Genomic DNA, 27,786 nt, shown 5'->3' on the forward strand with positions numbered 1-27,786 from the left:
GTTATGGCTTATGGGTTTATGAGTTAGAGAGAACCCAGGGATACCTTTATATAGAAGAAACGTCTAATAGGTTTAAACTCGCTTTTCTAAGGAGTTGTTCAAGTCTTGTGATTGAAATTTCTAAGAGCCACTGTCATTTGTCAGGGTCAAAGATATTTTAATAAACTAATAATATATTGTTTAGAAAACGTCTAACTAAAGACTACCGAGTATTTATTCATTTAAATAAAATAAAAAAACTACCAAGTATGTTTTTTTATTTGTTCGACTACCGTCTAAAAAGCATGAATACTTCAACTATTAGCAATATCTGCATTGCACCGGTAATTATAATATTATTATTATATGCTCTTCTCTCTTAAATAATTATAGATCTCATTAATAAAATTTACTGTAAAATTTACAATTAATATAAGAGAAGAGAGTATGTAGTTATGATATTCTCAAAATATTCAATAATTTTTCATATTGCATATATATCCGATGTGAACTTTTGAATACCTTAAATTAATATTATTATATACCTTAAATTATAATATTATTATATACTCTCCTCTTTCACATAATTATAGATCTCATTAATGAAATTTACTGTGAGATTCATAATTCATGTGAGAGGAGAAAATACGTAATTATGGTACTCTCAGAATATTTAATAATTTTTTATATTGCACATGTATAAACTTTTGAATACCATAAATTAATGTGTTCTTAATTAGTTGTTACTAGTCGCAAACCTGTGTGATGCGCAGAAAAATTCGATATGAGATTATTTTTTATTAGATAATTATTGAATTAATATATTAGATCATATATTTTTAAAAGTTCAATATGTGTTATCTGAAATTATGTATTATGTATAGTGAGATATCTATGAAAACACAATGCAATAATTTTTTTTTATAAATTAATAGTGTGAGAACTATTAGACCAAATTGTAACTATGTATACTTTGTTTATTACCATACAGATGTATGTGATTTAACTCTTATAGGTATATTTTTCTCCAAAACATAGATCAACATCTCTTTCTTCCTTACAATTGAAACTAAGTGAAAAAGTAAATAAAGATAACTATGCAATAGATCATGATCAATAAATCATATATCATAAATTGGAAATATAAAATAAAATAAAATGCAAAAAGAAAAAATTCCTTAAATATCTATACATAAAAACATTAATAGCATAATGATGCTCTAGAGTAGATTATATTTTATTTTATTCTCTTTTTGGCATTTTCAATAAAGATGATCAACTAAGCAAAGTAAAAGTTTACCAAGAAAGTTCAAATTAACCAAAAATTTGATTGTGGAGATGCTAATTATTTGTAATAAAATGACCAAAATAAAAATAAAGTCAAGGAACTTATAGCAAAATGCATTCTATACAAAATTTCAATAGAAGGGAGACTAATAGGCAGTAAAGATGATCAACTAAGCAAAGTAAAAGTTTACTAAGAAAGTTCAAATTAACCAAAAATTTGATGGTGGAGATGCTAATTATTTGTAATAAAATTACCAAAATAAAAATAAATAAATAAAAGTCAAGGAACTTATAGCAAAATGCGTTCTATACAAAATTCCAGTAGAAGGGAGACTAATAAGCCCTCCACTTTTTTCAAGACATAGGAGATTATAAAAGATCATGCATCTTTTGCCTACCATTTTCTCTTTCTCATTTTCACATTACCAAAGATGTATATGAAGCTAAAAACATTTTTGAATACATCTTTGTTCAATGGAAGTCCATTGATAGGCACATTCAAATTCGTAGCCATATATAAACTCAAATTTCTATTCTTTTTTTTAAAAAAAAAATACATATTAACCCAAACCAAAATTCAACCAAAGCTATAAGAGTGATTTGTGATGAAAAATTTAAAACATACAACACAAAAAAAAATTAAATAAAAAAACCATCAACCTAAATTAGAGTTATAAGAAAGAACAAAAATAAAGAGAGAGAGAGTAAATACTCACAGTTTTTGTGCGGAAAAAATATGTATTGAATAGAATAAATGATATCAAATTTATACAAAATAAGATGGGGAGAAAAAACATCAAAATATAAGAAAAAAGAAATGATGAAGGAAGTTTAATGGTAAAGTAAAGAGTAGTAAGGAGATAAAGAGGCAAAGAGAGGGGAAATGTTGGAGGAAGAGAAAAAAAGTTTTTATTTTATTTTATTTTTTTTAGAATAGGAAGAGAAAAGTTTAAATATTCAATTTTAACAATTACTTGAAATTAGAAAGAAGAAAACGAAAATTTAAAATCAATTTGGGTAGTTGAATATAATCAAATATTTGCATCTAATGAATAGTAACATTTGTAATGAATTGTCAATCATGTGCATATATTTACTAAAAAGATAATGAATTATTCAATTTTAAAAATTACTTGAAATTAGAAAAATGAAAATGAAAAATTGAAATCAATTTGGGTTGCTGAATAATCAAATATTTGCATTTAAAATAAATGAATAGTAACATGTTGAATAGTAATGGAGTGCATTACCAAGTTTGTCCATGAACTATATTTAATTATTTTATATAAAAAAATAGAAAAATCATAAAGGAAATTTTTTTTTAAGTACGACGTGGCTGATGAGGTGGCTCAACAGAATTATAGCAATATTAAATTCTACGTCTCAGCTTTAGATAGATAGATATATATATATATATATATATATATATTATTTAGAAAAAATTTACTCCTTATAACATTTTGTATGATAATTGGAATTTTATTTTTTTAATCTAACAATATAATATCTTATTAAATAATGTGACATTATCCATAACTTTAAACTTACATAATACTTAATATGAATTAATTAATTCATACAGCTGAAGTGGAAAGAATCTTTAGTCATTTAGTTTATGTTTTCCTTGATATTAAGTATTAACATTAAGATATGTACTTAAAATAGTTATTTATTTTAAGCAGGAGTTTTTTTTTTTTTTTTTTTGGGATAAAGAGTAAGAGTAGTTAAAGTATTTATATTGTATCAAATCAGATTTTAAAACTTTTGACGAATTTCTGTGTACGAATTGCATAGTATATGGAGTATAGGCATTTTCTTATATGATGCACGAAAACCGTAGAAAGCTTTAAGTTTTTCATTTGATTTCAATAGGATCATGGCAAATGCACACGGTTCATTGACTCTTTTTTTTTTTTTTTTTTTCAGAAAACATAAACTTTATTAACTATGAAAGAGAGAATACATTTTGGATAAGAGCTTACTCAAGAAAGTAAGAAGTTTCTTCAATCTAGGTTGAGAAATCAACAATGCTAAAAGTATGTTTAGCTAACAAATGAACTGAGCTATTTCCTACCCTTCCCACATGAGAAAAAAAAAAACCCTATGAATTTCATGTAATGTTGAAAGAATTCCATATATCACTGAGGCCACCAATGCAGGGGGTGAGTCTTCTCAGCCAAAGCCTGGGACCGTTTCAACATGCAAAGTTATTTCTTGATGCAGATGAGTTTATAAATAAAAACAACAACAAAGTTTTTTGTCCCAAAATTTAAGGTGTACTATGAATCCTCTACAGATTAAATTGGGTCTGTTACATGAACTCTTTTCCTCCGTTCTATCATTATTTGAAAATAAATCCCTCGTTAAAAACCTTGTCCACTTTCTAAACTTCTTTACAGACAAAACTTGGCTGAGTAATTTAGAAAAGTTAGCAACAGATATTGATAAACAGATTTCTAAAAATATACTAAATATCTTAATATCATGTAAAATTGTAAATATTCATCAAGCCTTTCAAGAACACTTAAAAATCAGTAATAGAAACATTTTTTTTATATCTGAATGATGAAGATCCCTCCATTCCTTGAAAAAAAAATATCAAAACTTTGGAGTGTGTTTATGTATGTAAAGATCTTTTTGCCACATGAATCACAATTGATTATTCTTATTCTTATGAATTATGTTCTTGAGGATTATCGCCTGATCCTGTGTAAATTGTGCAGTTATGAGACTGAAACAGTCACCCACGTTTTCTGGAGATGTCAGTATGTTACTGATGTTTGGAGTGTATCAATCGACAATAAATTTCCCCGGTGGTTTTTGAATACAGACAAAATTCCTGGAGGCAATACATTTTACAATGCGGAACCAGGATGATATGAACAAAGCTTTGATTTTGTAGATTGTAGTTTTGACTCTTTTTGCATCTGTTTGTAAAAGGGATTTTCACCTTCCTGTTGTTCTATTAAGGGTTGCTTATAACCAAAAACACGCCTACATTTACTTATCACTAAGGTGCAACAAAAAAGGTCCAAATTAAATTACTAGTTAAGACACATTACGAGAAAACCTAGATAGGACTAGAAATTGAGCAACTCTTGAATGTCAACCAGAAGTTGATAACTTGTGTGCCTGCACCAAGTTACCCGACCAATCAGCTACATAATCAATTAGGTTGAACCAAACGTGCACAAGAATTTCCTGCTTCTACATGGTTTGTAGACAACTTTACAGCCAACTTTTGAAGAGGCAGATTCCTAAACTCTAATTTACGACACATTGCTTGCGCAGATGATAAGCGCAGACGACAATTATCAACGCATCCAGGTTTGACCTCTCTTAACTCCATAATCAACAAGGATACAGAACAATTCGAGCAAATTTACAACTAATCAAATTCTAGGAGACTCCATAGCCTCTTGTTGGACAAACACCATATCCCCTACTCCCTCGACTATAATCTTTGCTCATATATGGTCATTTCTAGCTAACATAACAATCAAATTACTACCAAGTTTAAATTCAATTATAACCTATATAATCTAATGAATTAAGAGGTTTGAACAGGTTCATTATCCTTTCACCCCACAGGTACGAAGGGCCCACGACCATGAGATCCGATCCATTTTAAAAAATATATATAAAACTATAAAAATTTATCGCCAGTATGCAGTGCCATTAAAGTAGTTGTGCAGATATAAATCAAGCAAGAATGCAAGACCGTCAGAACTCAGATTTAAACAACAATTGAGACATGCATTAAAGTATACACCTGTAGTCTGGTACTTAGTCAAGAATAATATCACAAATGTTTCCGCATTAAAGCATCTATAAAACACAAGCACCCAGAGAACACAAATCAAGCCCAAAAGCCAATAAGTTAATAAATTTTCACTATTCTCATTTTTCTCACCAAGGGTGCCAAGAAAGATAGTGGGGTTCTCACAGAATACCTCCATTACAGCTTCCCAAATGGCCTTAGAGTTAAAAACCTGCCCATCCAGCAGGTTGAGAAGTTGGCTTGGTCTCTGTAATTTTTGCCTCCCCAAAACGCTGAGCATTATTTCCATCACTGATGGGTTTTGATATCTGAGGGCTATTACTGGGGGCAGCTGAGAAACTCTCTGTTCCAAAACCCCATGAATCAAAACCAGTGTTTCCTTGAGCAGCCTGCTTAGTTTGTTGACCATTTCTTGTCCTAACAGATTTGGAAGGGTTCTCTTTAGAAAGAGGTTTCTGTGGCTTAGGTTCTTCAGCAAATGCTTGCCATTGCTTTGGCTCCGGGCTCACACTATTCCTGTCAGATTTTTCTTGCTGTGGTTCCCAAATTGTTCCTTCAATCTTGTCCTTTTGCTGAAAAAAGAATAAATTCTATCAATAACAGAGATGATGGAGACAAAATAATCAAATTCTGATAGTTTAAAGCAAAGAAAATTATACCAAAGGAGTTGCAGGAGAGGTTTGAATTTTTGAAACATTTTTATTTGGTGATGGATTTCTAGCAGCAAGTGCTTGCTTGAGCTCTTGAATCTCCTGTCTTTGAGATCGACAAATGGCAGATAGCTTTTCAAATTTTGAAGTTATTTCAGCCTTCTCCAAGTTTGTTTGCTTCAGCTGCCCCTTCAACCTTGCTACTTCAGCCTCTAATGCTTCCTCCTTTTCTGAATTACTATTAACTGTGGACCCAAACTTCTCAGTATCAAATTCAGCAACAAAAGTGTTAAAAGTGTCATCTTGAAAAGTAGCTGTAGTCTCAACTTTTGTTGGTTTTGGCCAATGGGTGCCACGGTCTTTATCCTTCTGGGAAAATGTCATCTCAAAGTCCTTGGAAGAGCCATCCTCAGACTTTTGTGATTTACCATGTGTATTTTTTCGAACAGTATAAGTTTGTATGTCTGCCTCTTTTGCAGGGCTAGTATTCCTAGGTAAAGGAAGATTCTCAGGATGAAATCGATCATGTTTTGATATACCATGGGTAGTAGGTTCTTCATCAAATTTGGGTCTTGTTATGTCCTCAGGAACAACTGAATCTTTTGCATGCAGACTAGACCAGAAAGCACCAAGCTGCTCCCCACCTCCCCCTGCCCTAGAAGAAGGTTGTGATGTGTTCCTAGTTTGTTCTCCAGATGAAGGTGGGGGTGGGGGACTTCTGCGAGGCACTGGATGTGCCTTATATGCAGGCTTCGGAATACCTGTTACATCAGCCTCACTTCAATTGAAAGCAAATCTCAAATATTTGTGGCCTTTCTTAATATCAATTTACAGTTACCCAAAATTAAATCTGCTCCAACAAAATCCAGGTCAAGAATTTATGAAATGTTAAGTTTTCTTCATTTCAACCAGGTTTAACACTAAGCTAGAAGGTCAAATTTAATAATTCATACAGAAAGAAAATTGAGTTTTTGTAACAAGTAAACCTTTGATGTCCTCACCTTCATGTATGTCTGTGGATTTCATTTCAGGTGGCCTATCAGGTAAAGACTTCTGAAGATTAGCAGGTAACTGCTCATTAACACGAAACCACACCTGCCAACATTGTAAAAAATCCCAGCATCAGTTAGTAGAATGTTTATTCTTCACCTAAGATTGCTAGGACAAGATGATCTAAAACTAACCTAAATTCATGGAGATGAATGGCCAATCAAGCAAAGCGCTTGCCTGCGTGATGTCTGGTCTGTCATCTGGTGAAGATTGAAGCATCTCTTTGATCAGGTCTGTAACTGAGGAGCCATATTTAGGTAACTCTGGAATGCGATAATTCCCATTTAAAATTTGAAGCTTTGATTCTCCATCAAATGCACTTTTGAAGTAGCAAATCCGATACAGGAGGCAACCCAGCGCCTGCAGATTGACAGAGTAATGTCAGTTCCTAATTGCACATTTGATTAGATTATTTGACTGTTTCTGCATTTTACTCTGAATTACAAGGTTCAGCTTGACTTACCCATATGTCTACCTTCTCATTTATAAGTTCTCTCCGAAAGAGATCCCACATCTAGGTAAAGGAGGAAAACAAAAATCAAATAACTTTAGCATTAAAATCAGAAATTTAACATCGTAAGAGTGAACTGTGAAGTTCAATGTTCAACCTCAGGTGCTCTATAAGCAGGTGTCGTGTGCTTCCTGATATTATCTTCTTCAATGCCCATTTCTTCAGGCTTCTCAAAACGCTTATGATTGGTAGAGGTGCTGCCAAAATCGCACAACTTCCATACTCCATCAGATCCCAGCAAAAGATTCTCAGCTTTCAAGTCTCTGAAAATGAGAGGAAGAAATAACAGTAGTTCATAAATATTTCTTAGCAAGCAAAAACAAAAGGAAACTAATAAGTCTCTTCAAATAAATTAAAGGCAACGGATGTCTTTTCTCCTTGGAGTACAAGCATGACTTACAAGTCCATCAATCCAAAATTTGCCACAATGTAATCACAAAAGAAAAAAATGGGGGTTCGGAAAAACTATACTCATCAATACCTTCAAGCAACCATTTTTTAACTATTTTAAGATAATGCAAAAATGGTAAATGTTAATACTAAAATTTTTTAAACGCATGATTTCCAACAACAATAACCAAGCCTTAGTTTCAAAATTTTATGAAGTATGCTTTCAAGGGTTTTTTTTTTTTTTTTGGGAGGGGTGGGATAATATATAAAAGGAGAAGATTACAGACTTACAGCCACCTTGCTAGCATCTATACCTGTGGGCAATGGGTGGGGACTGGCAGTGCATGGCGAAAACAGCATTACAGACATCCCTGAAGATTGAGAGGACCTGTTTCTCATCAAAAAATCCGGATCCTCTGCTTTCCAGCACATTAACCAGAGATTTCTCACAGAATTCCATCACAAGGAATGCTTCTTTAGTTCGTCCCATATCCAAGATGGTATGCGCATAGAGTGTGACAACATTAGGATGTCCCTTAAGTGACTTCAACACTGAGATCTCCTTCATCACCAACTCCTCTAATTCCTCATCATTAAATATAATGTGCTTTAAAGCATACTGCTTTGACACATTCACAAGGTCCCGAGCTAAGTATACACAAGAGAAACCTCCCTCCGCGATGGCATTTCGGACATTAATTTTAAGATTTCCAACATCAAGCGAACGGCCTTCAAGCCCCACAGGTTCTTTTTGCATAAATGGTTTGAACCTCCACATGATTGACACAACGAAGACAAAAAAAAGGCACTGCAAACGCAATCAAATACATTACTAATACCGCATTGGCAATACAAAGCACACAAATTCACACATCGAGTCACAGTAAAATAAATAGCATCAATCTAATCTAAAGAATTCGGCAATAAAGAACAGTACAAGAAAGATCTTTTTTATCATCCTTAAAAAATTCAAAATTCACAATCTAAAACCCAAAATCACCGAGCGAGTAGATCTGAATAATGCAATAAATACTTAGATACAGAAATTCAAGATCTGGATCAAATTCCAGGACCTGGTCTTTCCACATAGAACCTAAAACTTCAATCTTTACATACTATTTTTCATCTGAAATCCAAATAGCAAAATCAACCAATAATTCGAGCTCAAATCAAACCAGAATGTACGAGAAAAACGAGTTCAAAATCCAGCACAAGTTAACAATTTGAGCTAGAAATTTAAGCAAATTGAAGGAAACACAGATTCCATCCTAAAATTCTGGCCAATACATCATTCATTATCCTACTGTTTCTCAGCAACCAAACAGATTCTCCCGAATGAATCAAAGAAATGTAATAGAGCTCAAATTCCAGCACAAGTCAACGGTTAAAGATTCGAGCTAGAAATTTTACAAATTGAAAACTTCAACAATAAAATCTTAAAAAAAAAAAAAGACTCAGAAAAAACCGATTCAATACAAACTCATTTATTTTCCAACGATTTCTCAACAACCAAACAGACTCTGAACGAGTCCAAAAGAAATCCAATCGAGCTCAAACTTTACGAAGCTAACGAATTGAGCTATAGAATTTCAAACCAATTCAGATAAACATAAAAAAAAATTAAAAATTAAAAAAAGAAAAAACTCAAACCAAAGCATATTGAATTCAAACAATATCTCCAAATACAGAATCCGAGTGAATCTATAGAAAAAAAAAAAAATTCAATGAAAATGAAAAAGCCATTGAAGATCGTACCTCGTAGAATCGGATAAGAGTCTCTGAGAAGAGCTTGTTGTTGAAGGTGATTCAGAATCCGATGCTGAAAGTACAAAAGCAATTGAAGCTTCGTGGTTTTTGAGATCTGATACCGTAAAAGAAAGTTCAAAAACCAAATCTAATCTCTCTCAGCTTTTTCTGATTTCACACAGAGAGAAAGAGAGAGAGAGAGAGAGATACGAGACGCGTTTAATAACAAATGAGCGAGAGAAAGAGGGGAAGATATTTATATAGAGAGAGAGGAATGATTGACTGTGGTCGTGATTATTTTATTACTGGGAGATAAAGCGATCTGGGCCGTTGGTTTGTGTGGGGACCATTAATCCAACGGTTGTTAATTTTTTTATTATTTTTTGGACTGTTTCATTGCATGGGATGTGGGCCCGTGCTTTCGGTGGTAATTGGAGTAACTTGTACATGAACGTGACTTTCCCTCTGTGGGGAAAGGTGAAATGTTATTTGTACTCGCGAGAGTTTGGTAGGTTGGTACTCGCTTGATCTGGGTGAAACGTGGCCAAATTCTATTGGTGGGTTTGTGGACCCTACCAGAATTTTGGTGGACACGTTGGATGCAATGTAGACTTTTAATATTAGTAGTATTATTATTGGACTATTTATTAAGGCCGGCAGTGAGTGCTTTGTTGGGTTTAAATATTATTAATTTAAAAAAATAAAAATAAAGGTTGAATTTATTATTGTGTTACTTACTTCAATTCTATTTTACTTACTTACTTACTTATTATTGTGTTTTGTTTCTATTTTAATTTCTTAATTATGACTAGAAGGAGATGATTATTAATCAAGAATGGTAATAATAACTAATATAATAAGACTAAAAAAATGATTTTGTGTAGAATTGCTAGTTGAGTTTTTTAATGATTTATGTAATGTTTGCAAGTGAGAATGATTAAATTTTTATTTAAATAGATAGTTATAGAAGAAATTAAATTAGTAATGATGTTCAACTACCAACTACAGAATGATTAGAGGAATAGATTTTTTTTTTAACACGATTAAAGGAATAGATTAATAAATACTTACATTATTATTATTAAGGTGTGTATTTAATTTTAAATTAATATTTATTGCTTTGTGTTTCCGGAACTTCATAGTGTGCTGTAGACTTGTTGTCAGATTGTGAAATTGTGATAATGACAACGTGGGGAGACAGATAGCGATAAGAATTGATAGGATGGTTGTGTTACATCCTCTCCTTCTAACCTTATTTTATATTTTGTATTTTTTTTTAGCTTAATACAATTTCATTTCATTATTGAAGAGAATGCAAAGGCCAACAAAAATTGGCTAAGTTGCAGCGAGTAAGTTGAAAAGAAATCTCAATGAACAACCGGGCTCCCTCTTGAATCCCCTACACTAGGTGACCAATGCAATAACCTCAAGCTCCTTCTTCCTTGACCACTTAAAACACTATACTCAAATTGCCTTCCACCACAACTTGAATAAGCTCCACTTTCTCTCGTTTGTACGACACTACCAACTCGCTCTGAAATTCATCACGAATAATTATTTCCACTCCGAACATGATGTAACTTATATTTAATACTCTAGTGCATTTAGATCTATTGTGATGGTGACGTGCCCAATTTTTTTATCACGTGTCAACGTTATAATGAGTCTAATGAATTGGAGACACTAAACCCAAGTTCTACTCCTCCAAATATTTGGTCTTGGAGTTCCATCTATGCTCAGCATGTACCTAAAAAGTAAATACTATCTTTATAACATCTTTAAATTTATTACTTTTTTTAAATAAAAAATCTCATATTTTATTTGTAATCATTTATGTCTTTTAAACCACATTGGTCTTTGCATACTTCTACTTCTACTTCTATATATGATTTTTATATGATTTTTAATAGGCTGCAAAAACATTTAGGTATATCATTAGTATATGAAAAAAAAGAAAAAAGAGGAGCATAATAAGGTCGTCAATTTGGGGTTTTCACCGTTGGAGTTTTTTTGTGTTCTTAGCCCTAGCTCAACTAAATTGGGGATTTGTGATTTGATCAAGAGACATAAAGGGATAATTTGGTCTTTATGTAATGTTATTCCTACACCATGTGTTCAACATTTTTATAAAGAACATGATTTAGTCCAAGCTAGATCATGTAAGGTTTTCCTTTCTCCAGAAAAAAACAAAATAAAACAAAACACCACATCAAGTCATCAACATTCTATAATTTCTATTACGTCACATAAGATAAAAATTAACAAAAGTAAACAAAATAATATAAAGTAGAATATTTACAAAAATGCGTTCTAGTTTTGTCAACTAATAAGCTTTATTATTATTGGGTAAGAGATTTAAAATTTAATTCTATTTTTTTTTAAAAAAAAAGTTTAATTCGTCAGACATGAATAACTAAATGGAATCTTAAATAGAAACTATCCATTAAAAAGAAGGTTTTACTTAATGGACAAAAATAATGTTTTAAGCAAGCCTATTTTTATCATAGACTTATTTTTAGTCTCTCTTCCACCTTTTTATTTTTTATTTATTTTTATACCATTCAAAGGGAGAAGAAGGTTGCAAAAAGTCTCTCTTCCACCTAACTAGCAACTTATCTCTCCTTAAAAAAAAAAAAAAAAAACTAGCAACCCGAAAATATAGGGGTGTTTGGTAGGGTTGTTTAACAACGGTTTTTGTTGTTTAATCGTGTATTTGGATACCGCTTATTTTGCTAAAAATTGAAAATATTGTAGCAAAATAATTTTTAAATATGTAACTAATACCGTGAAATCCATTTTTAATTAAATTTTTGTGGAAAAAAGAGTTTTGTGGATCCCGTGAATAGTGCATGGGACCCATTGAAAAAGCTGAAAACTTGCTTGAAAGCCCTTCTAAAAAAAACGCAAACACAATCGTTGCCTTATCATCAGTTTTCAAATAGGTACTAAATAACATAGCAAGTATTTACCTACATTTATTTTCACAATATTTAAACAACGTTATTATAACAACATTATCAAACGGTCTCTCTATTTTTTTTTAAAGATTTTGAAAATTTATTTATTTATTTATTATTATTATTATTATTATTATGGTTTGTCTTTTCTCTGTAATAACGACTGGTTAATGGTTTATACAAATTTCTCGAGTCTTTCATAAATCCATAAACCCTAGTTCCCTCTCAAAACCCCAGACCTCTGTCCTGTGTCCGTTGCGCGCAATGGAGAACCAAGAAGACCCAGCCCCAAAACCCCAGGATCAACCTCTCTGCGAGGAGTGCAAGGCAAACCCATCAAAGTACAAGTGCCCAGGTTGCTCTGTACGCTCTTGTGGCCTCTCATGCGTCAAGGCTCACAAGGAACGCACTGGTTGTACGGGCAAGAGGAACCAGACCCAGTTTGTCCCTCTCTCACAGTTCGATGATAATCTCCTCATCTCTGGTACGCTTTTTTTCTCGTGAATTCAGACACCCTTTTAGCTGGTTTTGAAGCTAAACTCGTTTTCAATGTTGGTAGATTATCATATGGTTGAGAAAGTTTCTGTTTTGAAATTTTGAGATTTCTATTTCAATTTCATTACCCTGTTTTACTTTTTGGAAATTGGTTTTACCTCGTGAATTTAGAGACCCTTTTGGCTGATTTAGAGTTATATACTGGTAGAGTATCATATTTTTAAGTTTTACTGTTTGAATTTGATTTTACCTGATGAATTCAAATACCCTTTTAGCTGGTTTTTGAAGCTCTCTTATTAGTGTTCTATACTGCTAGTTTATCATATGCTTGAGAAAGTTTCTGTTTTGAAAATTTAATTCAATTTCAATATTCTGTTTTACCTTTTTTTTGAATTTGATATTACCTCATGAATTCGGAGACCCTTTTAGCTGATTTTCAAGCTCACTCATTAACAATATCCTTTTTATGCTTCCTTGTTAGAGTTCTATACTGGGAGATTATCATATTCTTGAGAAAGTTCCTATTTTTAAGTTTTAATTTTTGAATTTGATTTTATCTGAAGAATTCAAATACCCTTTTCACGGTTCCTTATTAGTGTTCTGTACTGGTAGATTATTATATGCTTTGAGGAAGTTGCTATTTTGAATTTCAATACCAAGTTCTACTTTTTTGAATTTGATTTTACCTTGTGGATTCAGACACCCTTTTACCTGGTTTTGAAGCTCTCTCATTATCGATACCCTTTTCAGGGTTCCTTATTAGAGTTCTATACTGGTTGATTATCATATGCTTGAGAAAGTTTCTATCTTGAAATTTCGATTTCAATTTCAATTCCCTGTTTTGCTTTTTGTGAATTTGATTTTATCTCATCAATTCAGAGACCCTTTTGCCAGGTTTTCAAGCTCTCTCATTATCATTATCATTACCCTTTTCAGGGTTCCTTATTTGAGTTCTATACTGGTGGGTTATCATATGCTTCAGAAAGTTTCTATCTTGAAATTTCAATTTCAATTGCGATACCAACTTTTACTTTTTGAATTTGATTTTATCTTTTTAATGTGAATTGTAATTAGCTCAAGAGGAATTTGCAATTTTTGTTTTTGAAATTTCATTACCTTTATTGCAATTATGGACTTCTTTTCTCCTGCTCGATGAAATTTACTCTATGGTTATTTTAATCACATTTTCTATTCTGGTATATTATCGTATGCTTGAGAAAGTTTCTACTTTGAAACTTCAATTTAGATACCTTGTTTTTACTTTTTTGAATTTGTTTTTACCTTTTTATGCAAATATATAATTGGATAAAGAGGAAATTTGCTATTTTTCTTTGAAATTTCACTACCTATATCGCAATTTGGACTTCTTTTCTCATATGAGTGGATTATAATCTGCTTGATAAATATTTCTCTTTGGTTTCTTTTAGTCAAAATTATGATAACCTTTATGTGGCTGTGAAGATTTAACTACATGTTGAATTTAATATTCTTGAGGAATGTTGTTCTTTTGGTGTGAGATTTTATTAGGATAACTTATCTCTCTTACTCTTTTTGTATATGTTATAATTTGCTTGATTAAGTTATGCTATTTTTCTTTCATGTCTAAACCAAAACTCTTCTGTTTGGAACATTCTGTGTGTAGATTATAATTTGCTAGAGGAAGTGAAGAGGGTTTCCGAATCTGCTCAGAGAATGAGAAGTAAAGTGTGCGGTTATTCTCATTATAAATTACCATATCACCTAAAAAGTCTCCGGAAAGCTGCTGCGAGTCGGAAGATAAAACTCCTATTTCTCCCTAGTGGAATGTCAAAGAGGGAGAAAAATCAAACTCGATACAACAATAGGTTATTATTAGTTTCCTTGGACTTCATTGTTGTGGATTTGATTATAAATTATTGGTTATTTAGTTTACTTGTGATTTACCATAGGATACCTCATTGTGGTATCCTTTTTCTTTTCCCCCTTGACATATTTAATGTGTTCAACTTATATGCTTCTTGCTATCTATAAGAAATTGGTTAATGACTCAGTCATGGCCTCTTTCTCTCGCTATGGTGGTATTTTTTCAAAGATGAATATTTGTAAATCTTTGCATAATGGTACTGGAAATGAACTAAGATTCTCTGTTGTTCTGGTGGATGTTTTTTTAATCAGATTTTGCAATTCATCTTAATGATTGTTTCAGGAAGAAAACCATTGAGTGGACCATTGAGTGGCGCTTTCACTCAACAGATGTTGTTTTACATGACCATGGGTAAGTTATCTTACCTACTCGTATCCGTGGATAACTAATTATTCTTGTTAATTCTTATCCTTCTGTTAGCATGAGTCAATTGGTTTGTGACTTCATAGATCAATAATGTGTATTTTGTTTGAAGAACTGATGCAATTTTGGTTTTCAGATTAAATGAAAATATGAACCTTTCCTCCGGTATTGAGAATCATCTCAAACCTGGCCCTTGGAATCACCAACTAAGACAATTCTGTGAGGAACAGCTGGACTGTCTCAAGTTTTTCATCCGTAAATATCCTAAGGTTTCTTTCTTATCCTTTGATGGTAGTATTGTTGATTACTTCATCATGGTTATCTAACAGCATTTTCAGTCCTGAGAATGGTTTGCCAGTTTCATTCTCAAAGTGGTCAAATTTTGGACCTCTAATCATCAACTGGTCCTTGGTCTTAAAGGCACAATTTGGCTGTGTTCTAATTGAGTTTGTCTGAGAAGGCCAGCTTTTATGTGAGGTTGTGTTGGTGCCCTTGTAATTGTTTAGGGACTTGAACTGAGCTTTTTTCATTTTGACAATCTAAATGTTATATTTTGAAAAACATTTTGAGCATTTCTGGAGGTTTGCACCTGTGGATGATTCATCATGTGTAATTATGTATGATATCCTCCCTATGGTCTTTGGACCACATTGCATCTCCTAGCCCAATAAAATTGGACTGGAGAACAAGGTAATAAGTTCAATCTGAAACACGTGTTGTATCCACCTATCCAAAAAAATTTGTCTGTTATGTCAGCTTGATCTATCTCTTAGGCATAGATATCATGTCTGCTGGGTGCTTTACCTCCCTACTATCTTTAGAGAGCTTTTGGGTGACATATATAATACACTTAGCAGATGTGATACCCCTGGTGCTGTTGGCTTGAATTGTCTGAATTTCTATACAGAAAAAACAGACAGATTTTAATTGGCATAAATTAGATGATTGTAGTACATTGGTTGATTCTTGACTAGGTTGGCTTAATGGTGCAATGATTGCTCCGATTAAAGGCTGAAGTACCGCTTCATGCTGCTGTTTGTACGTGGTGTTCTCGTTTGCACTGGACTTCAAAATTGAGCACCCTGTTTTGGGTCAAGTTGAACTGTGAATGAGATTGTGGTCGATGGATTGGGTTTCTTTTGGCCCCAAGTATTGTTGAACCTTTTGAACTTATTGTTAAAGGGTCATTAAAATAGTGCTAGTCTCATCTAAGTGGGTTCTTGAAAGTGGTGGTTAGTACTTGGATTTTCTTTTTTTGTTAAGTATGAATTTTATTCAAAAAGGAAACGGGAAAGACGCAAAGATTGTGTACTAGCCCAATTCAAAGAATACAACTCAAAATGAAAGAGAATTGTTAACGCGTGGATGTTCTGCCCTTTAGGAGTTGATATTCATTATATGTTTTCTCCTTTTGTTATTTATTTTCATCTTTTGGTGGAGATATTTCCTGTGTACATGGGCTTGCACTTACTCATGGCAACCTAAGACTTGTTTATTCTGATTAACAATTGTCTTATTCATCTTCATTTACCTAGCTGGTATTTTCTATCTAGACAAGATCTTATATGAATATATATGTTTTGCAGGGTCCTAGGTCACCTTTCCGTGAGTTGGATGTAAAGGCCCCAATAAGGCAACAACTATCCAATTTAGTTATATTGGAGTATCCTGTAATATATGTCTTTCTCCCCTCACACAAATTCGATTTTGAAGTCGTTAAAGAAGCCAATCCTTTTACTCATAAAACAAAGTTTAACGATTCTGGAAGCAACCCAAGTCCAATCCCAGAAGGTGTCCCCTTCAAGGAGGAGGAAATAGAAGAAGACAACAGCTCTTCAGATCCTCATGTTTTTGATCTCATGAAACATGTGAATTCAAGTCCAATGCATCGATTCCCTCATCGGAACAACCTGTCTGAGAAAGTGATAAACAACTCATCAGAGAGGTCATTGTTGTCAAGAGTGGAAACAGGCGACTGTTCACATTTTGGCTCTGCCGAGGAACCAGGACTTTCTGAAATTAGGGAGTTCGATTTTGATCAGGGCTTAATAGATGCGTACTCAGATCTAATTGCGGAAAACAATCCTGATGACTTCCTTGATTTGGAAGGTGTATTTACTGATGAAGTAATTGCGGAAGAAATAAGGAATTTCTCAGAAGAGCAGGGAGTCTTCTCAGCAGAGGAGGAATTAGAGGAAGGAGAGATTCTTGAATAATTGAAATTATAGAAGTAAAGGACCAACTGTAGAAGGAAAGGACCAACTGCCAAGGGTTGTGCTGATAATTATGATTTTTGTTAGTGCTTTGGCATTGAGCTCTGGTTGCTTCAATCATGCCTAAGAAACATAATTACTTTCTTAGCATTTTTGATTGAGAAGTGCATGCTTTCGTTCATATCATGCAGAAGGAGGTGTCTCAGTCGCTCATAGCGTCTCCATTTCCTCTTATACAGATGATGATGCTTCTGGTTGAGACTACAATATCCGGTTGTCAATTTTCTAGGGAGCATTGTTCACAAGCTACACAGGACAGAAGCAGATTACATCAATTGTTAAAAAGGTGATCTGAATTTGAGGATTTCCCAAGATTTGGATAGCCTGCCTTCTTGATTACTGTTGTGCTTCCTTCCGGGAGCAACTCAAGATGCAATGTATTTCGCTACAGCTCACTCTTATAAGTCTTCATTAATTGATTCTTTTTACTGGTTTAGAATGTCGAACTCTCTTAGTTTGTCCTTTTGGTATTATTTGCTAATATTGATTTCCTTAGATGCTTGGTAAAGTATGATCTACATCATGTTTTATTCTTGTGAAGATATGAAAATTTATTGTAGAGATATGAATGTGTTTTTTACACTGATTCCGTGGTCATTTGTTCTTCTTGACTTTAGAGTTAAGACCTTGTTGCAAATGAAAAGAAATCCAGAATCCATCCAAAAAGAAATGAAGCATGCTCCCAATCACGTGTCAGGCAAACAGATGCTCACCCAAAATGATTGTCAAATTCCTATATAATTGATTAGTAATAAAATAATCAATTCTTATTCGTCATTATTTGACAGAAATAGCTTCTTGTCTGCTATTACAATTATAAAAACTAGTCGCATTCTTGCGTGTTGTGTGTGATAATTTTTTTTTAGGATGGTCTCATTAAATATTTTATTAATACTATAATTTTAGTTATTAACCATTGGTTTTTCATTAGTTTTTAAATTAATAAAAACCTTAAATATACATTTTTTTTTACTTTTATACACACATATATAGTGCATCTTTACACATATCTTTAAGAAAATTCTATATATTCCACTTTTTTGGATGCCTAAAATTATAAACTACTACTTCATAATGATAGTGGCTAATTATATATATATATATATATATATATATATATATATATATATATATATATATATATATATATATATATATATATATATAGTAATTTCATTTGTAACGATTCTTACCATTATCATATATTTACTAACTGATAATTTGCATAACAAAGACGATAAATGAGAGGTACAATTGTTCATTAGATTTTTGAAAGTAATAGTGTATAATATATATATATTATAAATAAGGTTAAATGAAATGTCAAAAAATGGATTTTTAAATTTTTTAACTTTATTTCTTATATAATTTCTACTACTATCAGAGAACATATTTTTTTAGTTATGATTAATATGGTTTCCTTAGTTAGAGTTTGATTTAAATTTAAATTTAGTATTGTGATTGTATTTAATTATTGATTGTTGATTTAATTTTTTAAGTGAATTTAACAGTTTATGTTACTACATTGTACAATTTTTAATGTTCTCCATACGGTAATCTCTATTTTATTTTTTACTTCTCTTTACAACCTCTTTGTTTTCCAATCAACGATTACTAATTGACGTTTGGTTTTTTTTTTCTTTATCTACTCTTTATTACTTTGTATTGGTTTTTTTCGATACCATCTCTCTCCCTCCCTCCCTCTCTCTCTCTCCATTGGCAACCTATCGTTTTCCAAAATTTGATGACGATTTTATGACATTAAATATGCATTATTAGTTTATTTATTTATTTATTTAAATTTAGTGTTTCTAACTTGATTTGTTTTGTATTTCATTCTTCCTTTTATCCATTGGGTGTGAGAATGAGTGTTTCCCTAGCATTAGTACTCCACTTAATGTGGATAATTTTATTTATTTAATTTAGGCAAAATACTATATTTTAAATTTTTTTAAATAAAAAAGGAGTGGAAATATAAATAATTTAATGATATATATATATATATATATATAGAGAGAGAGAGAGAGAGAGAGAGAGAGAGAGGATGTGGCTGAATTTAAATGTTAAATAAAATGATATGAGAAAAAAATAAAAATAAAATACATAACAATAAACACTAACTTATCCAAATAATTTTATGTAATATAACATTGGAACATTCTTATATACTATTTTTAAGAGGAAGAGTGATATCAAAGTAGAATGTTTGAGGAGATGAAAAGGTAAAGAGAAGGAAAAAGGTTGAAGAAAATGTAAATGTTAAAAAAAATGAGTACAATTTGATGAGCACAATTTTTTTTATTTGAATTTAAGTAAAATATTACATTTTTATTTTTTAAAAGAGAGAGAGAGAGAGAGAGAGAGAGAGAGAGAGAGAGAGAGAGAGAGAGAGATAAAATATAAATAATTTAATGATAAGGAGAATGTGGTTGAGTTTCAATATTGAGTAAAATAGAAGAGAAGAAAAAAAATAAGAAAAATTAAAAGATATAACAATAAACACTAAATTATTCAAATTATGCTATGTAATGGAATACTATTTTTTTTTTATCTACTATCTTTAATTTTTTATAATGTAATCGGATAAAATTTAACACAAAGAGCAAAATAATAATAATAATAACTTAAAACACAAAACTAAATTGTATCAACCTAAATTAGAGTTCTTAAAAACACAAAAATTTATCAACCTATAGCGAAGATGTATTAAAAAATAAAAATCCACCAAAACATAGAGAGAGAGAGAGAGAGAGAGAGAGAGAGAGAGAGAGAGAGAGCCTTTTTGTGAGAGAAAACTATGCAAAGAATGGAAAAGAGTGACAAATTTATAGCAAGAGGGAAGGGATAAGAAGAGACAAATAAAGGAAGATGAAGGGAAAGATGAATAACAATATTAAAGTAGAAGGTAGTGGGGAGATGAAAAGGTAAAGGAAAAAGAAAGGTTGAAGAAAGTATAAATATTTAAAAAATAAGTGAATGTAAAAAAAAAAAAAAGGAAAATTGGAAATAAAAAAAGAAATATATATAGATGTTAAAACCGACAAAGATGAATATGTAATGTCAATAATTTATTTATATATTTTTTTGTAAAAAATAGGAATAAATAATAAACAATAATTATATGGTGAATGACGTGGCAATGAAGTGACACAATAGGAGGTCAATAGCAATAAATGCCATGTTTTAGTTTTTAGTAATGTATAGATCAACATTATGGAAACTGTAGAGTAGTATTAAGATAATTCTTGGATGAGGAAGTGCAGGATTAGAAATTCCTATAGCAGGAGATTGATAAATGGAAGCTATGCTCAACATTGAGATAGATGAAGGGAAGTCATCCTCAGACACACTTATACCATTCAATAGAATCAATATGAAAGGCTTGCAGTAGTTTAAATTCATAGATCTCCACAAACAACCCCCAAAGTTACAATTAAAGGTCAAAGCAAATTTACAAGACAAACATAGTTATTTACAAAATACACCACACTTAGTAAGTGGTAGTACTAAGCTTAAATTCAAGACACGATCTATTGATTAATGCAATCTTTCCAAATGACTACACTTTCAATGGCCGTCACGAAAATGCTTATCTGGAAATTATTTGGCCCATTATGATACTGCATCACTTAGACACTACTATTATTTGAAAATCCCATGGCTGACTTTTCAGCTTCGGATGTTGAACTGTAGAGAAAAGGACATGGGGGTGCAGAAATCTCACGTATGCCATCTAGCATATGAGTGACTTCTCTCATGGAAGGCCTCAATAATGGCACATCCTGTACACACCAAATTGCCACCATTACTAGCTTCTTCACCCAATTCATATCACTAATAGCCTCTTCATCATTTTCCACTAATCTTTCAACTTTCCCTCTACTATAGCATTCATATGCCCATTCTGTAAGTATTGCTGCCCTCTCCATCTCAACTTCCACACATCTCCTGCAGCAAACGATCTCCAACAACATGACACCAAAACTATAAACATCCACCTTTACTGAGACAGGTGTGTTCCTGAACCATTCTGGTGCAACATAGCCTTTAGTCCCCCTGATGCCAGTGAGAGTCCGGGTTTGTTGGTTTATCAAAAGCTTTGCCAATCCAAAGTCAGAAATTTTGGCTGTAAAAAAATCATCCAAGAGTATGTTTTGAGGCTTTATGTCGCAATGAATGATTTGCATGCTGCATTCTTCATGTAAGTACATTAGTCCTCTAGCAATTCCTAATGCAATCTGCATTCTTTGTTGCCAACTTGGTCTTATTACTCCAAAGAGGAAACTCGACAATGAGCCATTGTACATAAACTCATACACCAAAATTCGGTGTTCACCTTCATCACAATAGCCAAGTAACCGTACCAAATTCTTATGGTGAGTTTGGCCAATCACAGTTACTTCAGTTTTGAATTCCCTCTCACCTTCCTTTATCATCTTGTCTAGCTTCTTGACAGCAACATAGTTGCTATAACTTGATACTATTACCCCTTTATAAACAGTGCCAAAAGAACCCCTGCCCAATTCTTCTTTGAACCCACTAGTAGCTTCTTCAAGATCTTTGTATGTAAATGAACGCAGATTCATATCAAGATCTTTTGTATGTAAGGTTCTGTAGAAATTTGGCAGTTTTCCTTGCCACAAACAGAAGACAACTAGAGAAATTGCAGCTACAGAAAAGAAATTAAAAAATACAGAAGTACCTAGGAGGACTGCAAGGATCAGTATCTCTTGATTCTGCCTTCCTTGGCCTGGATTTGGATTTCTAGGATTCTGTGAAGAGCTATTCAATTTAAATTTCTTAAATAGAGCTTTTCTATCAATGGCGCTGCTGTTGAACCTCCCATTAGAAAGCGGTAATTTCTTCTTCCAACATCTTCCTGTGCCGTTATTAAACTTTGGATCCTGGAAAATGGTGACCGCACAATAACAATCGCGCAGACAAGAATTCTTGCATTCAAATTCTGTTGTGGGCTGTAGTAGTTCATAGTCAGCTAAAGGCCAATCAGCATACTCCATCTCCAAGAATTCAAATTGATCTTCCGAAATCACAGTGCCCATCTCGTTACATTCATTCATGTAGCTTACATCGTCTTGTTTGCAGCCACTATACTTGTTATTTACATCCAAGAGAGAGAAGCCTGGGGCGCATTGGCACTCTGGCATACCATGGGCTCCCAGTGAACATATGCTATTATAACCACAAGGGCCACTTCCAAAAGTGTCGTAAATATCCAGGCAGATGTTTTCAGGAACATTCCAAGTTGCAGACCAGGTTTGGTTTCCAGTAAAATTCTTTGGGTGAGTATAGAGTCTGAAAACACCATCAAAGTCAAGTGTTGCCCTGTAGTAGGAGTCTGAGTCTGTCCTCAAGACCTCTCTCTTTGATGAAAGGTTGGATATGCCTCCCAGTGAGTTCTTGACTTGAAGGTAGCCCGACTTGTCCAAGATTAGCTCAAAAACATCTTGTTCAGCATAATAAGCTCCATAAGGATTTTGGGTGTAGACATCTATTTGATTTAGTATCAGAACGTATGAGGAATTTGACAGCTGTGGATTATTGAAACGGAGCTGAAATTTACCCACCCCATAGTTTTCTTCGGACACGCTAGAGAAAAGGTTGCTCCCAGAACCCAATACTTGGGTTGGTAACATGGTATTGGTTGGTTCATCGAAGCTATTCCATAAGATGCGTGAGTTTGTGTCTGTTATAACAAAATTCCCAGTGTCTAGCATAGCCCCATTTGATACTCGAAGATTCTCATTGTTGCTGGACCTCCACAACTCCCATCCACCTGGAGCTTTGAGTACAAGTTGTCCAGCTGTGTTAAGCTCAACTTTTGATTCTCTCTCTGCCGGGTAATCTCTGTTTGCAGACCAGACTATAGTTTCATCTGGTATCTTAGCAAACCAGATAGCAAGAAGGAACTGATCTTGTTGACCTGGAAAGGGACGGAATCCAAATGAAAAATCACTAGATGGTGAAGTCCATGTGGAGTTATCATCTGTGGCAAAGAGAGCTGAACCCACTCTGATGCTAGTATAAACTTGAGCTATAGCAGGAACCAGGAGGGTGATGACAAGGACAAGCAAGTGGCAGTGAAAAGGAGAGAGTGCTGAAGCCATTGGAAAAAGATGGAGATAATACTTGAGTGGTAAATGGTGGTCTTATAATGAACTTTGTGCAGCCATGGTGAATATAATTGAGTAGAGGAGTACAATTTGAACTTTGCCAATGGTCCAAACAGTCAGGAAAACCAGAATGCAGGCAGCAGGAAGGCAAATGATACATTTCATAGTCATAGATCACAAAGGCTTCAATTTTTGGATTTTCAACCACTATGTCAATATCGGCATGGCATGTGCTTTGACTTGGATAAAAAAAATTGACATTCTCAGATGGTTTTTCATCTAGTCAGGAGTGAGCAATTGCTGTAAGATAATTGGTGAACAATGACAGATATAAAGAGTATATTATCAGCAAACAACCAAAACAATCAACCTTAATTAGGCATTAATTTGACCCTTCTTACTTGTTGCATTAAAAAATGAATAGTAGAATAAGTGAGTAGTTTGGTTTTAGTTGGATAACGTGGGTTTTTGGTGATTTCATTGGAATCAATCATTCTACTTGGGAAGTTTGATTTTTCACCTAGAAACTAATGTCAATGACCATGAGCAGACAACCGGTTTCTACCTTACTAAAAGGGAAAAAACGAACCTTCATACACCTGATTATTAACCTTTATATATTGTATGAGCAAATACTAAGAATGAATAATCCTCTCTGAATTCTTATAGTATAAATATTTTTTATATCGTGTTCATCACTTAGATTTTTTTTAATCTTTTGGTTTATGGCATGTGGCTTTAATTGTGGTGGCGAGTCGGCTAGCAAAAAGTCAATACTTTGTCTCGTCTATTTTTACACTACATAGGGGAGGTTTATACGTGGACTTAAAGAAGGCCTATCTAGTTGGTTTTGATCTTCATAGGTTGAAAATTCTAGAAAAAAATAAATAATACTTTGAATTGTTATAAGTTTAAAACCTTGTGCGCCTGGTCGTAATTCACAGAATCAATTATGCTTAGTTTCAACCTCAAAATAACCATAAACGTGTTTTCATCCGTATATGCGACAAACAGAACAAGCATAAGGTGTCATCTCAACTTTCTTTAATATGATTTTTTCTATGTATAAAATCAAGAGAAGAAAATGGCTTGGTTCTTTGCTGTAGTTGGTCTTTTAAGGACTTTATTAACAGTGGCCTTCCCCTGCTCTTTGCCAAGTTGTGGTGAAGGCTTCAGAGTATAGGGATTAATTCAGTTCTAATGCTCACAACAGCAAAGAGTGGACTTACCACGTGGACTTAAATAAGAAAGAGTAATATATATATATATATATATATATATATATATATATATATATATATATATATATATATAAAAGCAAGACTTAGATACAATACTTAGATGTTGTTCCTCAGGTTTTTTTTTTAAGATTCTGTCATGTGAATTTTTTCTCATGGAAATAAAGTGTATTTTTTTGTTAAATAACTACATGGCGGAATCTTAAAATATGAATCTAAAGAAAAGCATCTAAAGTACTCTACCTAAATTTTGTCCTATATATATATATTTATATTTTTTTCCTTTTATCAGCAATGAAGTGATATATGTTTTCTTAAGTTCACATCTTTGAACCTTTCTAGAGTGTTTATATATCATCTAAATTTTCAACATTTTGGATAGAAGATTCAGCGATAACTTTCAAATCTTAAAAATTTTGGATCTTAAAAGATACATTAATAGAAGAAAAATGATAGTGTCACAACAAAATACACGACTTTTGCTACAATTTGTCCACGTGTCGAGTTGTTAATGATGGGTTCATGCGAGTCTACAACTCCACCATTCACAACTCGCCACATGAACAAGTTGTGTTAAAAGTTGTGTATTTTGTTATGGTCTTAGCATAATTCATCAATAGAATATTAAGTGCATAATAATCTATAGTTCCGTACAGTAGCTCAACAACTAAAATCATTATACTTAAATTTAAATATAAAATATAAAATATCAAGCCATCACTATTACAAAATACTAACGGATGTCCCACGCGATGCACGTGTTCATCATTAGTTATTTTATAATACTCATATGTGTTATAATGTTTGGAAAATTAATTTCGATTATGTATTACATGTCACAAAATTAATGAAGAAAAACATTGTAATACAATATATCTTTATATAAGTAATCATAATTAATTAGACCCTAAAAATGCTACTTCATGCCTATTGATTTTTTTTTTTTTCAATTGTACATGTATATTTGGTTCTTACATTTGATGTTTTCAATATAAAAATTCTTATTATTTCCTTTTCTTTTTATGGGAGTATTTTCTTTTTTTAAGAAACAAATGAACTTTTAAAGGCTGTATATCTAAGATTTTAAGGTTTATAATTTTTAATTTACAAAACTAAATATACTTGTCAAGAGATTAAAAATATAACAATAATTGAATAAAGAAATATAAAATTATACTATTTCATATATTAAGTTTAATTTTACATCTAAGTACCTCAATCACTTAAAAAGATTAAGCACTTTCCAAAAATATAAATAGCACACAAATAACACATATAAAGGCTCTATGTCTTCCCTAAAAATAGCTTTTAGAAACGCAAAATACCGTGGAGTGATTTGGCTTTAACTTTTTTTTTTCTTTTCTTTTTGTATAGTACTTTACTTTCAAGAAATCAAGTACAAGGTAAATTATTCTTTTCACTTTTTTCCTTTTGTAAATTTTATATTATTAAGTGGATTATAAATATCTAAAATAGTAATTAGTATTTAGATTGGGGACTGTGGAGTCATTTATCTATATCATTTTTTTTTGTATGGTAATTTACTTTCAAGAAATCAAGTATTGGATAAGTTTTTTTTTTTCACTTTTCTTTTTCTTTTGTAAATTTATATCATTAAGTGAATTATAAATATTTAAGGTAGTAATTAGTTTTTAGAGTGTGGACTGTGGAGTGATTTATCTTTATCTTTTTGTTTTTTTTTTGTATGATACTTTACTTTCAAGAAATCAAGTACTAGATAACTTTTTTTTTTTTTCACTTTTTCCTTCTTTTATAAAATTTATATCATTAAGTGAATTATAAATATTTAAAATAGTAATTAGTTTTTAGAATGTGGACTGTGGAGAGATTTATTTTTATATATATTTTTTTCTTTTTGTATAGTACTTTACTTTCAAGAAATCAAATACTGGGAATTTTTATTACTTTTGTAAATTTTATATTATTAAGTGGATTATAAATATTTAAGAAAGTTATTAGTATTTAGTGTGTGGACTATTAAATGACTTATCTTTATCTTTTTTTTTTTTTTGTACGGTATTTTACTTTCAAGAAATCAAGTACTGGGCATATTTTTTTTCACTTTTTTTTTTTTTTGTAAATTTTATATTACTAATTGGATTATAAATATTTAAGATAGTAATTAGTTTTTAAAGTGTGGACCGTGGAATAATTAATCTTTATCTTTTTGTATGGTACTTTACTTTCAAGAAATCAATTGCTACGTAAAATTTATTTATTTTTTTCACTTTTTTTTCATTTGTAAATTTTATATTATTAAGTGGATTATAAATATTTAATATAGTAATTATTTTTAATAGTGTGGACCATGGAGTGATTTATCTTTCTTTTTTTTTTCTTTTTCTATGGTACTTTACTTTTCAGAAATCAAGTACTAGGTAACATTTTTTTTTCACTTTTTTTGTAAATTTTATATTATGAAATGGATTATAAATATTTAAAATCGTAATTAGTATTTAGAGTGTGTACCATGAAGTGATTTATCTTTTTTTTTTTTTTTATCTTTTTCTTTTTGTATGATACTTTACTCTCAAGAAATTAAATACAAGGTAAATTATTTTTTTTTCAGTTTTTTTTTTCTGTTGTAAATTTTATATTATTAAGTGGATTATAAATATTTAAGATAGTAATTAGTATATATAATGTGGATTGTAGAGTGATTTATCTTTTTTTTTTTTGTAGGGTAATTTACTTTCCAGAAATCAAGTATTGGGTAAACCTTTTTTTTTTTTCCACTCGGTTTATTTGTAGATTTTATATTATTAAATAAATTATAAATATTTAAGATAGTAATTAGTATTTGGAGTGTGGGCCATGGAGTGATTTATTTTTATCTTTTTTTTTTTCATTTTATATGGTACTTTACTTTAAAAAAATAAAGTACAATGTATATTATTTTTTAAGTTTTTTTTTTGTAAATTTTATATTATTTAGTGGATTATAAGTATCTAAAATAGTAATTAGTATATAGAGTGTAGACTTTGGAGTGATTTACCTTTTTTTTTTTTTTT

At 31.7% G+C, this 27,786-nt stretch overlaps 3 protein-coding genes across 3 annotated transcripts; 1 reads left to right on the forward strand and 2 right to left on the reverse strand.

The window, feature by feature from the left end:
• Positions 1 to 5,001: 5,001 nt before the first annotated feature.
• Positions 5,002 to 9,624, reverse strand: LOC142617103 (uncharacterized). The gene is made up of 8 exons (XM_075789799.1): positions 9,404 to 9,624; positions 7,963 to 8,456; positions 7,356 to 7,521; positions 7,211 to 7,261; positions 6,925 to 7,107; positions 6,699 to 6,792; positions 5,707 to 6,458; positions 5,002 to 5,619 (listed from the first exon to the last, which is right to left on the reverse strand). Exons 2-8 carry the CDS (start codon positions 8,424 to 8,426, stop codon positions 5,251 to 5,253), a joined length of 2,079 nt encoding a protein of 692 aa, XP_075645914.1. The 5' UTR covers positions 8,427 to 8,456; positions 9,404 to 9,624; the 3' UTR covers positions 5,002 to 5,250.
• Positions 9,625 to 12,531: 2,907 nt separating this feature from the next.
• On the forward strand, positions 12,532 to 17,950 carry LOC142614876 (uncharacterized). Its single transcript, XM_075787521.1, has 5 exons — positions 12,532 to 12,835; positions 14,489 to 14,690; positions 15,032 to 15,100; positions 15,249 to 15,381; positions 16,699 to 17,950. Exons 1-5 carry the CDS (start codon positions 12,616 to 12,618, stop codon positions 17,326 to 17,328), a joined length of 1,254 nt encoding a protein of 417 aa, XP_075643636.1. The 5' UTR covers positions 12,532 to 12,615; the 3' UTR covers positions 17,329 to 17,950.
• A 2,820-nt stretch (positions 17,951 to 20,770) lies between these two features.
• On the reverse strand, positions 20,771 to 23,536 carry LOC142617314 (G-type lectin S-receptor-like serine/threonine-protein kinase LECRK1). The gene has a single exon (XM_075790101.1). It carries the CDS (start codon positions 23,508 to 23,510, stop codon positions 21,015 to 21,017), a length of 2,496 nt encoding a protein of 831 aa, XP_075646216.1. The 5' UTR covers positions 23,511 to 23,536; the 3' UTR covers positions 20,771 to 21,014.
• Between the last annotated feature and the right edge of the window lie 4,250 nt (positions 23,537 to 27,786).

The sequence above is a fragment of the Castanea sativa genome, chromosome 11 (assembly GCF_040712315.1).
Source record: "Castanea sativa cultivar Marrone di Chiusa Pesio chromosome 11, ASM4071231v1".
Classification (NCBI taxonomy): domain Eukaryota; kingdom Viridiplantae; phylum Streptophyta; class Magnoliopsida; order Fagales; family Fagaceae; genus Castanea; species Castanea sativa.